We start from the raw sequence: 19,264 nt of genomic DNA, 5'->3' as shown, positions 1-19,264 counted from the left end.
TTTTGTACCCAAATCATTCAAGTTTATTCCAGACCTCGTATTTAAGGTAAAATATTTCCATTTTCTACACGCAAGGCTGTTGGATGTGCTGCTGCTCTCAGGGACTTTGCCAGCTGTTCTCAGGGACTTGCTCAAAATTACCTTTGACGTTCCTGTCCTTCACCAGAAGAGTCACTGAACTAAAGCAGGCCAATATCAAGGTATGGTTGCAATAACTGAACTTTAGAAACCAGTACAATTGCAGTGATACATAACGGCCAAGGTTACAGCGAGCTGCCAACACCACAGCTGTCACGGAGTTTTACTTCCAGGCTTCGAGAATTTTTCTTCCTTAAAAAACCAATGTGAATGCGTGAGAGGAAGAGGGGAACAGAGCAGCACAGCTGTAGTTTTCCCAAACATAATCACATTACAGAACATTAGGAGCTGCTGCCTGTAACCAAGCTTTTCCAAAACACATAAAGTAGCATACAGTTGGATGTAATTTACATGGGAACAGACACGAGTTTGGCGAACATTTCCATGCCACACATCCTCAGAACTGTTTAAATTTAATCTACACGCAAAATATAAGAGCCAGAAATCAGCCTTCCTTCTGGGAATACAGACACTACCAGCAGGCCTGAAAAGTCACATTGTTTCTTTTGAGAGGGGGAAGGTAAATTTGTTCTTATGTTCCCAGCCACTTCTAGGACCTCTCTGGCACTCTGGTGCGCTGCGTCCCTCACACACCCACACCCACCATGGTTCTTTTTGTTGGAACTCATGCCCATAAGTGCTGATATTAACCTGAATTTTCTCCAGCAACTTGAACCAAGGTCTGCTCGTTCACACAGCCCCTGCTGGTGCTTAGCTCCCAGTTCCATAACGGCCCTCTGCTGGCTCCTGCCATAAGGAAGGATCACAAGTGAAATAGCAGGGGTTCAACACAGGTGGGACTTCGGAACATGATAAACAATAAAACACACATCACACGTGGCCAAAACAAAATAAAAGCTCTTAGGGGAAAACATTTTGATCCTCCTCCTGTTTACAGATCTTAAAAATACGGAGTTTTCACTTCAAAACTGAAAATTCAGCCTGACTACATGGCTGCTTCCCAAGGTTCATTGCAATAAACTATGAAATAAGTCTATGCAACTTTGTACCGTCAACTGTACAGGTAAAACAAGACATGAAATTAACTAGCGCTTCAATCCCTGCTTTTCATGATATATAAACTCAACATAGTACTGACTTGTACATTTAAATATTTACACGTTTGATTGCCAGCAGTCCTAGCATTTACTGCCTTAAAGCTGCATGGTTACTGCATGGACGTTCCTCATTTTGCACAAAGAGAACAAATAAAAGGGGATTTTTTCTTCATTATAAAATTTAGAATTGTTCAGTGAGAGATTCAAACACGCTGAGCAGTGTTATTAGAAAGCTTGGCTGTATGTTTGCTTTTTAAAATCATTTTCAACTATCGAGCAGTAATAGATGGAAAAGTGCACGAGTATGATCTTCCACTGAGGCTGGGAGAGCCTTCCCAGTCTTTTATAATGGCTCAAGGAACATGAAAAGCAGGATAGGAAATGGGACGAAATGAAAAAGCAGCACTTGCTTTAACTCACTGAGGAGGAGGGCAGGCCAGGGACATCTTATTTCTCAGTTGCTTGAGCCCCAGTAAATCTCACATTGCTTTTTGTTTTCTTAATTTTTTTAAGACAGGTGGCTGCTTAAGGCTCTACAGCAAATCACATCATTTGCTTCATCATCTGTGCTAGGGAGCTTTAATCTCATGTACTGCCGAGGGCACGATTTTATACTAGAAGCAATGTAGAGGTTTTGGAGGGCTGGCTCTTCGTGTGTTAATCACTGCCACCAGGCTCTAGTTACACTGAGCAGAACTCGAGTGACAGTGGGAGAAACTTGAGAGACGTGGGAGAGACAATTCATGTTTGTTCATTGCAAAAAAGCATTAAAAAAAAAGGCAATAAACCTACCACCATGAGAAGCACTTGAGAGAAGCAGCAGCACCAAAGCCTGGATACCTAACAACTGTCCTCCTCCTGTTTTTTCTATTTAGAGCAGAACCGAGGCACCGCGGTGGGGAATCGCGTCTTAGAAGGAGCCACCACTGTAACTGAGGCAGCCACTGCAGACAGGCAGCAGCACTGGACTGCAGTGGACCATTCTTGCAGAACACCGTTCTGCCGCTGCCTCTACGGCTTTATAATTACAAAAACCTCCTGTTTTCATGACAGTAAATCTTACACCTCGCAAAACTAAAATTAAAATATTTAATATTTACATAGCATTTCCGATCCTCAATGCATTTTATAGGCATAAGCTAACCCTCACAACACCCCTGTGAGGTAGGTAGGTACCATCGCTGTTTTTACAAAGACACAGATTTAGCGACGTGCCAATGGCCACAGAGGACCCAGTGGAAAAACTGATACAAAATTAGAGGAGCCTGGCTCCTACTCCTGCGCTTATATTCATCAAGCTACTTCCGTAAAGAACACCTCTCTTACGTAATTATTTAACTGAAATTACTTGAAGAGTCTTATAAAAGAAATGCTGCAATTGTCTCTTTGTAATAGTTTTCACGGATCACAAGTTAGAATTTACATTACCTTTTAAAGAATTAAATTTTAAATGGACAACCGACTACTCCAAGCAAGCTTATTTTCTAAAACTACATGGCTTAAATACAACGGGATTTACCCAGGTAAACATTGGGGTTTTACCAAGTGCAATGCACTATCAAAGAGATACTCCAGCTTCAAACCCCTCATGTTGAACTCGTAGGATTTGGACATGCTGAGAAAACAAGTTTCTCGTTCCTGAGGAAAACCGTGAGCCCTTTATCTCTGAACAGCGAAACACAAACCTGGGGGCAATAAGATGTAGCAGATTCTTGTGGTAACCCGGCAAAGGTAGTTAAGGCATTATGTGCATGAAAGCAGAGGTGTAATGCAGTTCACTTCTCCCTGCCCATGTGTCTGTGCTTTCAAAGTCTTGAATTTCACGACCCAAGCAGATAGTCATGCTTGCCAGCATCAAAATCTATAGGCTGAACAACAGAAAGTTACTGTGGTAGCATTAAAAATAGCTATGATGATGGGGAAGGGCTGGAAAAATGGGAAAGAAGCTACTGGATTTCTACCCTCAGAAGAAAAACATAGGAGCAATAATCTGTTCTTGCAATATTATGCCTAGACAAATAAAGTTTGTTACAATTACATCATGCAGCATTTGCAATTCAGTTTGACATGGCCTTTTTGGATGTTTTCTTTCAAGAAACAAGTGCCTTTTCAAAACCACTACTCCCTTTGTATGCTGAATGGAAAATCAATGCAGTGATGCTATCGCTATTTCAGGACCATTACTTGGAGCCAGCTCTCAAGGTGCGCTGAAAGCCGTCCTTGGCGCTGTTCTGAGGACTTGAACGAACAATACACGCTCACAGCAACTGGATGCGGTGCTTTGTTTTTGTTGGGGTTGTGGAAGGGATATACAAGCAAAATAGTTTAGGCAGAAGTAGCCACCTAGCCAGGGGTATGAATTCAGAGAACTCATCTTTGAAAAACGTTCTGGGAATTTCATGAGTGTCACTAAGTGGAGACATCTTTGCACATGCTCTGAAAGAAAAATCATCTGGCAACGAAAGATCCGTGCTGAACAGACAAGAGCAGAAGAAAAATTAAAAAGAACAGCGTTGTTCCACGTAACATTAAGCACAAAAATCACACAAAGCGCTCTCTGGGACAGTTTCCCTTTAACATAACATCAATTTTAAATAGAGGGATAAACAAAAGTTTTAAACAATCTTCAAAATGTGTTTTTGAAAGTAAATCTTCATACTTTAGCAGGTCTTGATAGACAAACTAAGGCGTGCATCAGCACTTGTTACAATACAGCGGGCCTGAGTAGAAAGTAATGGGTATGCACGTGAATTTGTTCTGAATACTAACTCCATTTGTATCCCAATCACTTATAATACTTATGATAATGTCACAAATGTGCAGTTATATTTCTGAATATTGAAACAGCTTTAAAAAAGTGACAGTGGCACAGCTAGTTGTAGAGGAGCATTGATTATCCAGTCAGATCCAAATAAGTTGAAGGTATTTGCCACGATCTCTTTGAAGGCATTGGCCTACATATTTGGCATCACCTGCATTGTAACGAACCAGCAGCAGCTCTTTGAGCTCCTTCTGTTCCCAGGCTTTAATGCCCCCAGTCACCCTGTGCAACATACCGGTTCAGAGAAACACCAGAAGCAGTTTCAGAATCATAGCAAAAAAACCAAGCTAATTAAAAAATATCAATCTGCTGGGATCGTTATCATTTGAGCAAGTACACAGTCAGGAGTTTTTTGGGGTATTTTTTTGAAGGAAAGCACTACAGCTTCAGGGAAAAATAGAGTGCAACACCCCTCCCTGTTGTAAAAAAATATGCAAATTATGTTAGAAATAAAACACTCACAGGGAACGTATATGATCTAGTAAGTTTTATGGTCACTTTCTCATGCGTAAATCTGACCGGGCCCAGCTTTCACATAAATTAAGAGAAATGTGTAATGAAGAGATGGCTTTTTTGGCCTTGTGGGTCCTCACTTGAGAGAGGTGTGGATTTAACTGAGAAATAAAGTCTTAGATCACTTATAGCACAGTATTACAGATTTGTCTTTTTAACATTCTGGCTATTGTGACTATTTATGAGATGAACAGCTGAAGGATGGCACTGAGTTGCAAACATGATGCTGTACATAGCCACACAAAGGTGTGCACTGTACATTCTACAGAAATTCAAAAAACATGGGAAATGTTCAACAACAATCTAGCAGAGGTGTTAAACAAAAGAGCCAACTTCTGCCTCCATTTCCACTAAAACCGATTTTACTCGGCGTGCAACATTTGTGTTTGCTTCAGTTTTCTCAGGCTCGTGACTGGAGACAAAACAGGCTTCGCTTTTGTGTTCGTGTGCTACTCTTCCTTGTTGGTCCACTAAACTCTGCTGTTCTGCTGTCATAACCACTGAAGTGCTGACAAAAAATGAGCAAGAGCAGAGCAGCTGGGATGGCTCTACAGAGGCAGAGCTACATTCAGCAAAACCCAAATCCCCCACAGCACTGCACATCCCAGTTACCTTTCTTGACCAGAGTCAAGTAAGCACGGCCTCGAGTCAAAGGGTTTGCTACCACTGTTCTAGCACAAGTGTTTTAGCTAATGCCCCAACTTTGAAAGGTCTGTAAGTCAGCAATTTAGACCTTTTGAGTTGTTATTGCTTGAGCAAAGAGCTCAGTGTAGAAATACATTGCAGTTGCGCGTAGCCTGGATGTGAATCAAACCGATGCTGAAAGTAAAACTACGCGTGAACCTTGCATCACACTCAACTCCAAAATGACACCTGTCTGTGTGAAGGGCTGCAACAGGCACACGGCAGCTTAATGCCAACATCCTAAACCAACTCTGAAGAGTCAAATCTTGCCTTAAGTTCTGTAAGTATATGAAGTTTTTTTTTCTTTTAAATTAAGGCAATGAAATGGCTGCAGATCCTAAAGTTCATTTTAGGGGAACAAAAATATACACCTTTTTTCTTCTGAACTTTAGGCAGCAGAACATAATGTAAAAACCTGCATTACAGGTTTGACACGTAATGTCAGGTTGATCTAGAAAAACAAAACTAAACACAAGTTAAAACACCATTCTTTTTTTCTCCCCATTGGAACACCAAACTCAAACTTTAGAGAGGAAAAAAATAAAGCTTAAAATCAGCTAAACTGTTTAGAGCTTTTTATGTATTTGCATCACACTCTAACATAATTCTGGGTAGAAAAGAAATCTGCACGTTTATCTGGACACTCATTTTAAACCAGTGGGGAAAAAGGCACTGAATTTATTTTTCATTGTGCCCATATCTGTTTGCACATATATGGAAAAAAAATTAAATTCTCATTTTCTGTTCATTCTCTCCCACACACAAGTATGACAGATTGCAGCTAACACATAATAGCAGAAGCTGATTTGAAGTTGACCTCTCCTATTCCACTGTGTTATGTATGTTCAAACTTCCAGACTCTCTAGAATCTGAGATGGCTGCAAAGAACCCAGAGACAGGTACAAGATTTAGTCAGCATTCAGCGTTTCTCAGTGCATTTTGCAGAAAGGGTCTAAATTAGGCATAGAGTTTTGTTGTTTATTTTACACAGAGAAGTCCACCAACATTTGCCATAAATTCTTCTAAACTCTTTAAGAAGGCCATCTTCTGCTTACGGTCCAGTGTAGGAGGAGTGCTGCTTGCAGTAAGCTTGTTGAAGGCATCTGCTAATCGCTGGTAGATTACTGGATCTTGTTGAGTTGATAGTAAGGTTTCAACTAACTCTGAATATTCAGCCTGTTAAACAAACGCGAGTCTCATTAATTCAAAAATAAAAATATCCAAAGCCACAATATATACAACTTCTCTTGTCAGGACAAAATCCAGAATTAAGGCTGTGACTGAAAACCCTCAGTAGTATCTCCCCACCGACTCCACCAACTGGCGTACCAGGGGCTGCTATGGACTTGCGGCCTCCCACCTTTCTCTAAACCAGATAAAGACTTTGAACCAGAACAGGCCGAAACTTCAAGCACTCTGCTCAAAGTTCTTTCTGGCTCTTAGCATATGCTCAGTTCTATGAACTGAGCTTCTCTTCCTTCACAGCTGCCCCACATTCAGTACGCCATTTCCCTCCACAGTTCTCCCTCTCTCTGGATTCCCTTCCCTGGGACGGACAGCTTAAATTCCTAAGAGTTTCCCCACTTGAACAGCCGCAGAAGACAAAGAAGCACATTAAACGTGATTAGGATAGTGAAGGAAAGCCTGAAGGTTTTAAGAGCAGCAAACTGACTGCTGTTCAGGGAGTAACAGGCTCTTGGCTCTTTTTGTCTAACATGCTCACTTGTCCCTTTACGTCGATGAGTGCTGCTAACCAGACAGGAGATTCATATGGAAAAGTGGCTTAAGAACACCTCTGTCAAAGGCTTGTCAACCTGGCAAGAAGGGCTTTCAAGAGCATGTTGGGGGACAGTGGTAACAACTTGTAGACAAGTGGGGATGGTGACTAAGAACATGAGGCAGTAATAGATCTAAGAGTGTTCGTCAAGAAGGATAAAACAGCCTAAAGGAGGCAAACCTCAAATGTCTAAGAAGAAATACATTCAGCCTTGGAAACAAACAGTAAGAACAGATGCAGAGCTGCAAGATCACTGCAGAAACTTAGAGGTGGTGGGACAGCTGATATAACTGGAGTGCTCTAATGGACAGAGAGGTTCTTTGGACAGAGAAGAGCACAGAAGGTTGCTGTTCACATGAAAGAAGGAAATTAAGGATGCTGTCTTATGGACAAGGCAACAGTCTAGCTGAGTGCTCGTGGGTCAGAGTAAAGAGGCAGTAAAGATGATGACATGGTGTGAGTTATTACAAGTCCCCTAAACAGGTGAATAGAGGACCACCAGGTCATCTTTAAGCAGCTGGAGAAGAATTCGGATCACAGACTCTTAGGAGATAATCTCCCTGACACCTGCATGCCAGACTGGCCAAAGGTGTAATGGTTTTTCTGCATTTGCTACTCAGACAAGGAAGTACTGGGCAGGGAGGTGGTACTTAATGAGAGCCTTGGCTGCGCAGATGGTGAAATAGTGGAGTTCAGCATCCTTAAGAGAGTGAGGGCAGGAGAGGAGAGTACTGACCCTGCACATCCTGAAAGCAGATTTCAGCTTATTCAGGAGGCTGGCGGGTGAGATCCTGTGCAATGCAGCTCTCAAGACCAACAAAGCTGACAAGTTTGTTATTTCAAGGCCAGACACTCTATTGCCTTTGAAGGACTGCGGAGACTGGGTACACACTGATGGCTGTATGAAATCAAATGTGTCCATCTCCAAAGGATTGTGTTTAATGGTTCATATCCACGTGGAAGCCAGTTTTAATAGTGCCCAGGGGCCTTATACTGGGGTGTCCAGAATTGCAATAGAAACAGACCAATTCCCTGCAACCATACAGACTGGGAAATGAGAGCTTGAGAAGCAGTTCTGCTGAATAAAGAATCAGAGGGTTTCAGTGGAGTTGCTAAAGTGTTAGCAGCACACTGGACTGTATTTATTATTTGTCTTTACAGAGCTCTCATTCCATATTACACATGGAATACTGTGTCCAGCCTTGGATTCCCCATTGTTGAAGAACAGTGACTGATCTAGAGGAGGGCCACCAAGATAGTCAGGCAGGTGCTGAAAGTACATCTGTTTTAAAGACAACAAAGCTTTCAATGGGCTGCTTGGAGGCTCTGCACCACCTATCTTGGAGGTTTTGAAGACATGGTTGGAAAAAGTCCTGAATGAGCCAACCCGACTTTGGTATTTAGCCAATTTCAAGCAAGAAGTTGGACTACAGACCTCCTGAATGATGCTGCAGTTTGCCAAATGCACAGTAATTAACCATTCTCCATCAAAAAGTGAGTGGTTTTCAGAGTTCTGAAGTGTTTATATCATACCTGATGCAAACACACTAATGTGTAGAATGCTTCACCTGCTGCAGTTGTCATTTCTGTATTGTGCTTCTGAAGTACCAGCATATCAAAGACCATCTGAAATCACAAAACAAAAGCAGAGAAAGAATGAAGTTCCTCAAGTTTTAAAGTCTCCCACAAGAGTCTTTCTCTCACAGAAAGACAAACAAGGAATGGATTAATAAGACCAATTTTAAAAAATTAAGTGGAAAATTTAGAGAAAAGGCAGATAGCCATGTTAACATGATGAATACAGTTATTTAAGGTGTTTCTCACACTCTTAGCTTAGCTGATGTAAACTCTTAATGAGAAGTCTCTAGCAGTCTGAATGTCAGATTGGTAAGAAAACATCAAGCAAAACTGATCTACTGAAATCCAGAGTCCAGAACACAAGTACCCCAATCACTTTGTTCCTGATTATCAGTGAGCTACCAGCTGGCTGCTACCTGCTAACCTGGAAATTCAATGAAATACAGTGAGTGGTCCTTTAAGGAAACTGCCAAGAAAAAGCAAAATTTATTGGGTACATTGAATAAATGACAGCATTTACCTTTCTTTGCTGTACCCAATTATGCTCTTGTTTTAGTATTCTAACCCTACCTTCATTTCACACAATTCTGGAAGCTTTGTGACACACTACAGTAAATTTAACTGCTGAAACTACTGAGATTCATTCAAGAACTCACGTACCGAGCACAGACAAAATATAAATTGCTGAAGTATATATATTTATATATAAATATAAATAATTCTGAAGTATTCAGATCTTTTGTTGAATGTTGAAAAGTCATTTTCCTCTCTGTGTTCCTACTCTTCTTTCTAATACAGTCAGTGTTCCTGATCCTCTATGCTCTTCTTCAACTACAAGTTTTGTCTCTTACTATTTGTGCATGATGCTCATTAATGTAGTCTGACAGTATCACTATCTGTTCTCTTGTATGCAAAAAAAAAACAACCCAACAAACAAACAAACAAAAAAACCACAAAAAAGCAACTACAAGACAACAACAAAAAGCCCACAAAGTAACATGAAACAGTTGTTCTTACCTTAAGAAAGTGCCTTGTTGCTAGAAAGAGGGCTGAATCTGTTTCTTGTGCTTTTGCACACTGTTCTGCTAGCGGTGTTACAGCCTCCAGACAGAGCTGGCAAACCTCAGAACTCATTCTGGTAACGAGCATTAAAGAATCAACACCAGATTTCAGTGAAATTGTAACAAAACTTCCCAGTGGCGTCACTAGAAAACACTTCAATGCTTATATATTCTAAGATATCTTTGTATTGTAGAGCCGTTAATAAAATAATAAAATAAAAAATATAAAAAAGGGAAAAAAGGGAACTCTGTCTTTGTTGCTTTCCTTTATTAGCTGCACACCCTGAAGTACCACAACCCTCTCTGACATAACACTTTCAGAAAGAGTCCCTTATGCTCAAGCTCATCTGTGTCTGACACGTGCCACAGATTAGTGAAAATGGTGCTCCTGTTGTAAGAGGGAGAGCCCATTGGCAACATGACAGGAAATGCTCTGGAGCCAGCCCAGGAGAACAGCAGCAGTGTTTTCTATTACCAGCTGAGAAACTAATTCAGGAACAGCTTTGGGATGCCAGCTGAAGGCTTATGAAGTTACACACTCTGAAGTGAAGTAATGGAGGAGGCAGGAATGGCTGCCAGAAAAAACTTACACGTTAAACCACTTAAACACTGCATTCAAGCAACACGAGTCAGGAAATTCAGCTAATACTGGAATCTCAATAGACACTACCATGAGATTCTCAGTCACTAGGAGGCACAGAAGAGGAGTTGTTTATGGATATAGAATTGTAGGTACGGAAATTGATAGGAAAAGAAACAATGCAAAGAAAAAGAATCAAGACTTAACACATCCTTATAAAAGCAGCTCAGACTTTTAAACACTCTCAAGCCCCACAAAGGATACGATGACATCCCTAACTCCAGTGAGTACATTAGGCTCTTGAAGAGGTCCTCTGGAAGTTGTGGGATTTTCTCAGGGAATATCTCACAGATGAAAGTGATTAGTTTGTAATATTGATTACATAGCGATGGAAACTGCCAAAAGAAAAACAAGATCGTTTCAGAATCATGTAGCATTATCCTGGCATTATTTCCAGCTGTACAAAGACACAAGTCTGGTGCTTTGCCCTGAAAAAAGACAATTATAGGCAATAACTTCAGTTATCAGAGGCTACAACTACACTAGCAAAAAGCATGGTGCAATAGAAGCAGACTGCTACAAGTTCAAGTTGATGGCAGCTGTCCAGTATCTACTCCATACAAAGTTACGGAGTTTTACTTCCACGTGAGCAAGTCTAGCCCTGAGGGGAGAAAGCCTCTCAGCAGCTGGAGTGCAAGCAGGGTGCTCCGAGGGCACGTCCTTTGCCTTGGTTTCATCTATAATGCATGCAGCTCTCACACTCAGTAGGTGCCACCGGATGAGAACCAAAGCATGTCAAGAGGAGACAACTGAGGTACGCTTTAAAACTGTTCCCCTGATTCAACTTAAGTAGAATGCAATTTAGAATCCATTTCTGGGATTCACTAGTATAAAACTTTCATATTCCAGCAGTTGCATGTAAGAGCAAATTTACCTTCAGCAGATCCTGAGACATTAGAGGCAGAACTAGATTAACCCCATATAAGACAACATCTGCAGCTGATACAGTTCTGTTTGTAGCTTGCCCAGGCTCGTGTCCTCTAAATACTTCATCTGTAGCAAAGACAAAAACATGTTTTACAGAAGAGACTATATACAGACTAAGTATACTGAAGAGTATATTACTTTAATAAAGACATTCTTAGTGATAGGACTATTACCCTCTTCCCAAACAAAACCACAAGGCACTGTTTTAAAATAGAAACGTAGTGAGTAGAGACTGCCACATCACTCTATATTTATATTCACAAGGACGAGGCATTTCATAATCACATGTACCAGATGACATACTAAGCCAGAACACTTCAGATACTTTGAGAGTGCCCTTCCATTACAGAATCTTACATTTGTTTCTAATGATATCCGCTTCATACTTGCATAAATACACTGAGCGAAATATTACAAGCATTTCTATGCTTTCTCTAAATTTCTGGATAGTGTACATTAATAATTTATATGAATGTTATGAACACAAAGATAAATAAATTGGGCAAATTACTGAAGCAAACTCTGTAATAGAGAATTTGACAAGTTTCTCTACTTCCTGTTACGATCCATATTTCCCAGCAACTGGACGTGACCTTACTTCTGTCATTCTCGCGTTAAGTTAGCAGCAATTGTCAAGGCATTTGATAGCTGGGTATTAAATTAAGGTAGTACTCATGGTCTTTGGTTTCACTGTGTTTTTTTTACAGTACTTTCAGTGCATCTAACATCCAATGTCAGACTCAAATAGCATGTATTAACAGCACTGAGTTGTCTAGTCAATGGACAAAATCTACATCTGGTCTTGCATTTTTGTGTTGTGCATACACGACAGAACAAGGCAGACGCACAGACTTTTCACTTTACCTTGACTGAACACATGCCCCATGTTTAACACAAATTACAGCTCAGCAATTACCAAGTACTCCATACCTGTATCACTGAAATCAATGAATTCTTTTGATAGAAGATTAGTGAGAAGCTCCATAATAAGAAGGAGATCCTGGTACTGGTCTTCCTCTGCTGTAACATCTATCCGTTGTCGACCTAGATTATTCTTTGAATACACCTGGAGCAGAGTTAGGCAGGCCTCATACAAGTTCATGGCTTTGGCCTACAAAACATTGTTAGATAACAGTAAGAAAACTTCTACGTGCCAAAAGTGACACATTTTGTTTTAAGACTGTACTACATGGTCAGTGATACCTCAAGAATCAAATTTCATTTATATAATCCTTTTTTGTAATAACTGCACAAAAAATCACAATAACTGAGAATACTTAGAGCCATATATCTATGTGCTGTTGACAAAAGCATTACGACACTACTTTTATCAATCCACTCTCAGGAAAAAAAGTGACGTGGGATAGGCTGCCCTATCTCACGAATCTCACCAACTGGAATTAAAATGACAAAGGGACATGCTTCAGCTATCAAAGTTTGGAGCCACAATACACTGTGCAGACCCAGTTTGAGGTAAGCTTCTCCTAGACGCAACATCAAAATTAGCCAACAGTACTGCAGTACAAGGGGACTGCATTGACTCATCCCATACTCACTCACAGCAACCACTTGCTTAGGACCAAAGCAGTATCTCTATGGCACGCATTGGTCACAGACAGCAGTCCTGCCACTGTGCTAGACAAGACTTCAGAGAAGTATGAGACAGTTAAATCAGCACTCAGTGTGGTCTGCACTCATGTCCTTCATACCTGCTAAGGCTAGTAATGAATTATAGTTACATAATTTTTTCTATGAGAACAGTCTAGATGCCCTGCTTTTAATCTTCGAGAATGTAAACTTTTAAACAAAGGAATTCCTCAACCAGAAACGACCATAAAGCATTTCCATTTCTTTCTGTATCAACAGAATAGTGATGCGAACACAGGGTTTTTCTCCATACAAAACATAAAAAAATTGCATTATTCTGCAAGAGGGATAGCAACATTCACATACGACTACACACAGACACACTTCCCCCTCTTGGCTTATTTACCTCTCCAAGATAACAGATTTGTTTATGTGCAACTTCAACAAAGACTTCTATTATGAGATTAACAGTCTCTGGTGTGTTTTTGTACACTTCCATCAATCCAATGCAATTATTAAGGAAGTCCATTAGGAAATTGAAGAGAATCGCTACGTTGTCGATCTGAGTAGCCTCAGCAATGCCACAGAGCGCTTCTAATGTAGCTGTGATTTCCTGTTTCACCTCCTCCTCTTGGCAGATCTGCTGAAAGTTTTCTTGGTTTATCACATTCAAGAAACGCTGCTGAAGTGGTTGAAGAACCTGAAAATGTTTCAGGAAAGTCACACTAAGATAAGCATGTTGATACATGAATGAGATTTGAGATTTAAGTAATTCAGCAAGCTCATGGGTTGCTTTTATCATAGCAGTACAAGATTCAGTTACTTCCAGTTTGCAATTGTGTTCTTTTCTGTCTCATCAGCATTGTCTGAAGTGACAGTGATCAGTAATTCTCACTATTCACCACCCCCTGCAGGTTAGTTTCACAATGAGTACCTCCATAAATATTTAACATTACTTTGTCATGTTTAAACAAGTAAGGACTTCGAGTGACAGCATTTGATGCTTTTCCAGATTCAATACTGGCAACAACAAAATCATTACAGGTCAGTGCTGAAAGCACTGATTAATAATTATGTTCCCCATTATCTTTGTCACATTACAATCTCTCTTACAATCAGCCAGTGTGACTGCAGCTGTAACAAAACCAATTTGAATCAACTTAGAGATTTCCATGAAACAGCTAAATGCTTTTCCACCAATTAGTTCCAGTGCCTTATCATCTCACTTCATTAATTTTCTAACTTTGCTAAACTTTTCTCTGAAGATCAGTGTTTTTCAAACTTCAGAGCCAACGTAGCATTCCCTGACCACATTTCATCTACCAATCTTCCTGGCATTAAATATCTGAGTATTAATAGAACAGAAAAGCTGATCAAGCTTCTTTATTTTTTATTCATTAGCTTCACTCAATGAGAGTAAGTAAATAAATGAATAATTCATAACCATCACCAAACTAAAACAAAGGGAAGAAATGAGGGAAACTCTTCACCTTTACAACAGCATTCTGTTATGCAGGATTTCATGAACCCTCCAAGGGTTATTTAGCCACTTACTGGCTATTTCTGTTTAGGTACTGATGGTTTAGATAATTTTGGCAACTCCCAGGTGCTATAAGATTATGGATGTTCAAAGAATCACTAAAAAAATAGATGTCAAAATTGGAAGATTCTGAATGAGCTAAGTTTGCATCATCATAAAATGCTCCAAATCAACTCCAGACTTGAATTGTACAACTTGTTAAAATGAAGGTAACAGAAGCACCGAAACATCTTACCTCTGTCCAGTATTGTTGTTTCATTTCTGTATCCATATGAGCAAAACCTCCTAAAACTAAAGCTTTCATTAGTGTTCTCTGCACAGAACTAGACAAATAGTGAAGAGGAGGGCTTCGCCTTGCAAACTGTTTAGCTAAATTCCACCAGTTCTCACACTGAATAACCAAGTTTGCCCTAGAAAGGGAAAAAACGTTTTGATTAAAGACTCAAAAAATTGTACTTTGAACAGAGTGCATCAGGTTGCTAGCAGCTGTCAGAACATTCTAATTTTCTTAATTGTATTTCCTGTCTTCTAAGGTTCAGTTGCCTTTTGATTTTCATCTTAATATCTCAGTCCTAAAATTTCTTAAATATATACTCTGAAAGTAGCTCAATTCATACAGGAGAAAAGCAGGAAAGTACTTTAGTTTTACACACAAAAGAACACACACACAGTTAATGGATATATTACATGGATTAAGAGCTTAGTCTCATTATGTCATGATAAAATAAGCAGTTTGTTCCAAAACTAGCTCCTGAGGGTTTTATTCACTTATCTTTATAAAGAAAATTTCTCAAGCATTTAACTCCTAAAATTTCAGTCTTTCTACAGACTGAATGTACGTTTGCATGTCAATTCACAAAAGCAAAACATTCAGGCATTTTCTGCTTCACAGTCTATAATACTGGAAAAACTGAAATTTGGCTGAACCCACCAAACCCTAGATTATTGTTTCCTTTAAAGGTTTGTAAAACACATTCTATATAGGCTTAGCCAGTATCTGAACTCAATCTGACACAACTTGCTCAACAATAACCAGCAACATGAAAATCCTTGCAATAAGAGTGGAGACCAGGAGAGTTTTAAATTCTCACTGTTTGGAAGTGAGGCACAAAGGAAGGGGAAGGAGAGTGCACTGATAAATAATAACGGAGATTAGGTTTGTCAAATCTAGGTCTCACTCCTCGCTCGGTCAGACATTTTTTTCTTCCACTTATAATATGTTACTAAAGTAATTTGACTTACAGAGACATGAATATAAAGTGCCCCGTATCTGGATTACTTTGGCCAAAACAATTTAAAGGAAGCAAAAGAAGTTTTTTGACTTCCAAAGGTGTAGCAACTTACCGCTCTCTCCTTTCCACTAATGTTACTAGCAGTTGTACAGTATCATTTGCAAGGTCCTGCTCTGAACTCCACACTGCCAGGTTACTGATCACTTTTTCTAAAAGGTAACCCACAATCCACTGGGAACCCTCTGTATCAGCACCAAATGCTGTACTAAATGGCAGACTTATCTATAAGAAAAGCATTAAAATGAGTGAGTTTTACAGAAGGCAGAACCCCAAAGTGTACGGTCATCAGTCAGCAAATTCTTTTCAGGCTGTCACTTCTTGCCTATTTATAATACACAAATGTTACACAGTTGAAGGCAAAGAATACCCGTAACAGAAAAATCTTTGCCAAATTTATCTTCCAATTTTAAGCACAACACCTAAAAAAAGAGAAAGGTTTCAACCTCATCACAGTATCAGGTTTGATCACGTCTAGCTTTTAATGCCACACAAAGTTCAAAAGCTTTAAAAACGAACAGAAAGATCCAAACCAATCCATCTCCCAGAAGTGTTTCCATGAACTTACAATATGACAAAAGTAACTAGAAATAAACCTCGCGCTTGATCTAGGTTGAGTATTTTGAGAACTTATTTTGATATGCTTCCTTGAACTCTGCACTTTCCTATCTTCAGAAAACAAAGTTTAAGTGAAATCCAAGGATTCTGTAAGATTTGCACAGGGGCTCCCTGTCAGCACACCACCAGAATTTCTAATTTTAAACTGTCTGAGCATAAGAGTCAAACAGAAATCTTCAATCACTTCCACATGCCAACACACGTAGCATTTCCCAGATACTCTGTTTCACGCTCTCCAATTCTTCCCCAGCTATCTTTGCTCTACTGCAAGGACAAGTTGAATAATGTAACTTGAATTAATTATAAGTCTTTGGTATCTCCATCTTTGTTAAGGAGGGACCTCCTGAAGCGTTAGTATTCTTAGCTGCTTCAGCAGTGGAAATAAAGGGAGGAGGAGGAGGCTTCCTTCCCAGAAGTTAGAGTCAACAGGACCTTCTCTAGCTGGATTATAGTTAGTAGTATAAGCAAAACCAGGATAAAGGTCTAATCATGATTAGTGCTGTCCAAACATGATGAAATGCTGCCCTTTACAAAGAATGCATTATAAAAATCATGAAATATACAATAAGAACATATGAGATTGGGAGAGAAAGTATCATGATTTTAGCTAATGTCACAAGGTAATTAAAGGTTATGTAATTCAAAGTCATGACCAGGTTACTCACTAAATCATCCATCAAGGGCAACCACTGTCTGAGAGATGCACTGTAAGAGCTGATGCAGCTTACAGAATTGCTCACCTGTTAAGCAGCCTGACAGCACACTATGCTATTCTGTGACGCCACTGGCCAGAAATCATATTTATGTCAAGATGTGCAAGAAGAATCCCCTAACAGCTTATATTTCTAATTTAAAAAAAGAAGACAACTACTTCCAAACTTATTCCAAAATAAACCCAATCCCAGTTAGTATTGAAATGCTTTATCGTTACGTATTAAAATAGCTACACTGACATCTACACCCACAAGATACGGTTGCTAATACTCACCAAGGCATTCATAAAGGTCATATCCTTACCTGGTCATACAGTTTTTCATCTGCTAGGAGGTAAGTCTTTGCCCAACGCTTGAGGAACCATACAATATCTTTGCCCATCTGGGGGCTCAGAAGATGTGTAAGATTTGCTCTTATTGCTCGAGATTCTACTTCTGACACTCTTAAAATAGCAGATAACAACCTGAAGGTTACATACAATAAGGATATTGAGAGTGTTTTCTGGAGAAGCAAAACAACTTATTTTTCATGAAATACAAAGGGAAGAACAAGATAACAAAGTGTTTTCACTCTAACGAAGTAGAGAGCACTTGAATTTATTGCTTCTTTAAATGTAAGAGAAGAGACAGGCTACAATGGCAAATATCATCCATGAAGTCAGAATATGCATTAAAAGATAAAGTGATTTTCTTTGATATCAAAAACACTGGAACAAAAGAAGTGTGACATGCATCCTGACAGCATGGGATTTCTCCCTTTCCTGCTCCCCTAGTTACAAAGTGGGGCCTAATGGGGAAGCTCCAGTAACACAACAGTTCCTGAAGAACAATTGCAGAAACACCCAGATATTTCTTACTTTCTCATTACCACAGAGAGACAGTGTGATGTAGCAGATCACTAAATGATTGCCTCAATACAACCAGTCAAGAAAACTGTATTAAATGTTAGATTTTACAGTATATCAATTACATTTGGTAGCAAAACATTGGTTTTCTCAAGGAATTTAGGAGTTGACAGAGGTCTACTTGTTGAAGAAATTTCAGAGCTATTGTTAGAGAGCCTCAAATCTATATCTGATTTTATTTCTATCTACACCAAGACACTGCATTAAGAAACTGTATTACTTGAAGCTGCCAGACTTGGAATCAACAAGCAGTACTGAAACTCATGAATACATTAACTCATTAACTAATACATTAGGATTACCCACGAAGGTAGATTTTTCTAGCCTTTTCCTGAAGAAAATGTTTAGTACACAAAAACTAATCTGTGGCTAAAGTAGACAAGCTCACTAAAGCTCTGGAAAGTTCTTTCTCAAGCTGCACACATATTGAATGCATTTATATAGCCTACAGTATGTTATCAAGATTCATCTGTGTTGCTTTAAAAACAAGATTTCAGTAATTTGAGCCACTGTATGGACTTTCTGTAACAAATAGATTAAAGACAAGTTTTCTGTAGAGACAAAGTTTTTTTATTTGTTTTAATAAGCAGCTCATGTCCACCATTACAGCCATTAGGTCAACAGTCTAGTCATTTTGGCCATCCCACCTCAAATAACTGATCTGTTTTGATGCCATATTCTCGCTCAGCCCTTCAGTCCTCCTCCTGGATCACCCTGACTTCAAATATAACCTGTAATCACTCTTCCCTTCTTTACCATAAGAAAATTATACTTAATCTTTTCTCTTTTCTTTTACATTGCTGTCTTAACGTGTCTTTTATAAAAACATTCATACAAGTTATTTACCCTTACTTTACAACTAGTTAAAAGATATACTTGATTTCTAACGTTCAGGGTTTACATTTGGCTTTTTACTTTTACAGTTCACAGAATTCCACCCCCGTTCTTACTTTTTCCTCTGAAAAAGCATTCGACATATGTAACACATGATGCATTTTTACCTTATTACAGAATCAGTTCTGTTGTACCCTGGGATGGAAGAGGCCTTTTCTCCTGGAGATCCCAGAATTTGAAGCGTTGTATTGATGTCAACTTCAGTTGAATGCTTAATGGAATATTCCATGACTTCTGGAGGTATTAGCGGAGTCTCTCCCTGAGTATCATTAGCCAAGAGGTAGCCTTACATTAAAGAAAGAAAGAGTGATCACAACTTTCTATCCTAGGTTAATCTATAATCTTATCTAAGCTTTTTAATGAGAGAATCCATTGGCTTAAATGCAGACATCATACCAGAACCAGATGTTTATACAAACCCTGACTTACACTGTTTAAATATATACCACTAACTTTGGAGAGAGGAACCTAATGTGACATTAAACAAATACCAAAACATAAATCATCAGATTAAGTAATAA

The 19,264-nt window shown here is 39.3% G+C and overlaps 1 protein-coding gene across 2 annotated transcripts in view; it reads right to left on the bottom strand.

The window, feature by feature from the left end:
* Positions 1-19,264, bottom strand: part of XPO4 (exportin 4) — a 76,771-nt gene continuing 57,507 nt past the window's right edge. For both annotated transcript variants that reach the window (XM_042838925.1, XM_042838926.1), the window contains exons 13-23: positions 18,851-19,028; positions 17,249-17,408; positions 15,669-15,838; positions 14,560-14,734; positions 13,191-13,484; positions 12,128-12,308; positions 11,145-11,263; positions 10,475-10,605; positions 9,587-9,704; positions 8,525-8,617; positions 1-6,390 (exon numbers count right to left, since the gene is read on the bottom strand). In XM_042838925.1, the coding sequence (XP_042694859.1) occupies positions 6,193-6,390; positions 8,525-8,617; positions 9,587-9,704; positions 10,475-10,605; positions 11,145-11,263; positions 12,128-12,308; positions 13,191-13,484; positions 14,560-14,734; positions 15,669-15,838; positions 17,249-17,408; positions 18,851-19,028 (1,817 nt within the window). In that variant the 3' untranslated portion in view covers positions 1-6,192. The remainder of the gene's footprint in view (positions 6,391-8,524; positions 8,618-9,586; positions 9,705-10,474; positions 10,606-11,144; positions 11,264-12,127; positions 12,309-13,190; positions 13,485-14,559; positions 14,735-15,668; positions 15,839-17,248; positions 17,409-18,850; positions 19,029-19,264) is intronic.

This window comes from Centrocercus urophasianus, unplaced genomic scaffold (genome assembly GCF_019232065.1).
Source record: "Centrocercus urophasianus isolate 14NV4802_14NV808 unplaced genomic scaffold, USGS_Curo_1.0 seq_9, whole genome shotgun sequence".
NCBI lineage: Eukaryota > Metazoa > Chordata > Aves > Galliformes > Phasianidae > Centrocercus > Centrocercus urophasianus.
The sequence above is the reverse complement of the archived record's forward strand: the minus strand, read 5'-3'. Positions and strand labels throughout refer to the sequence as shown.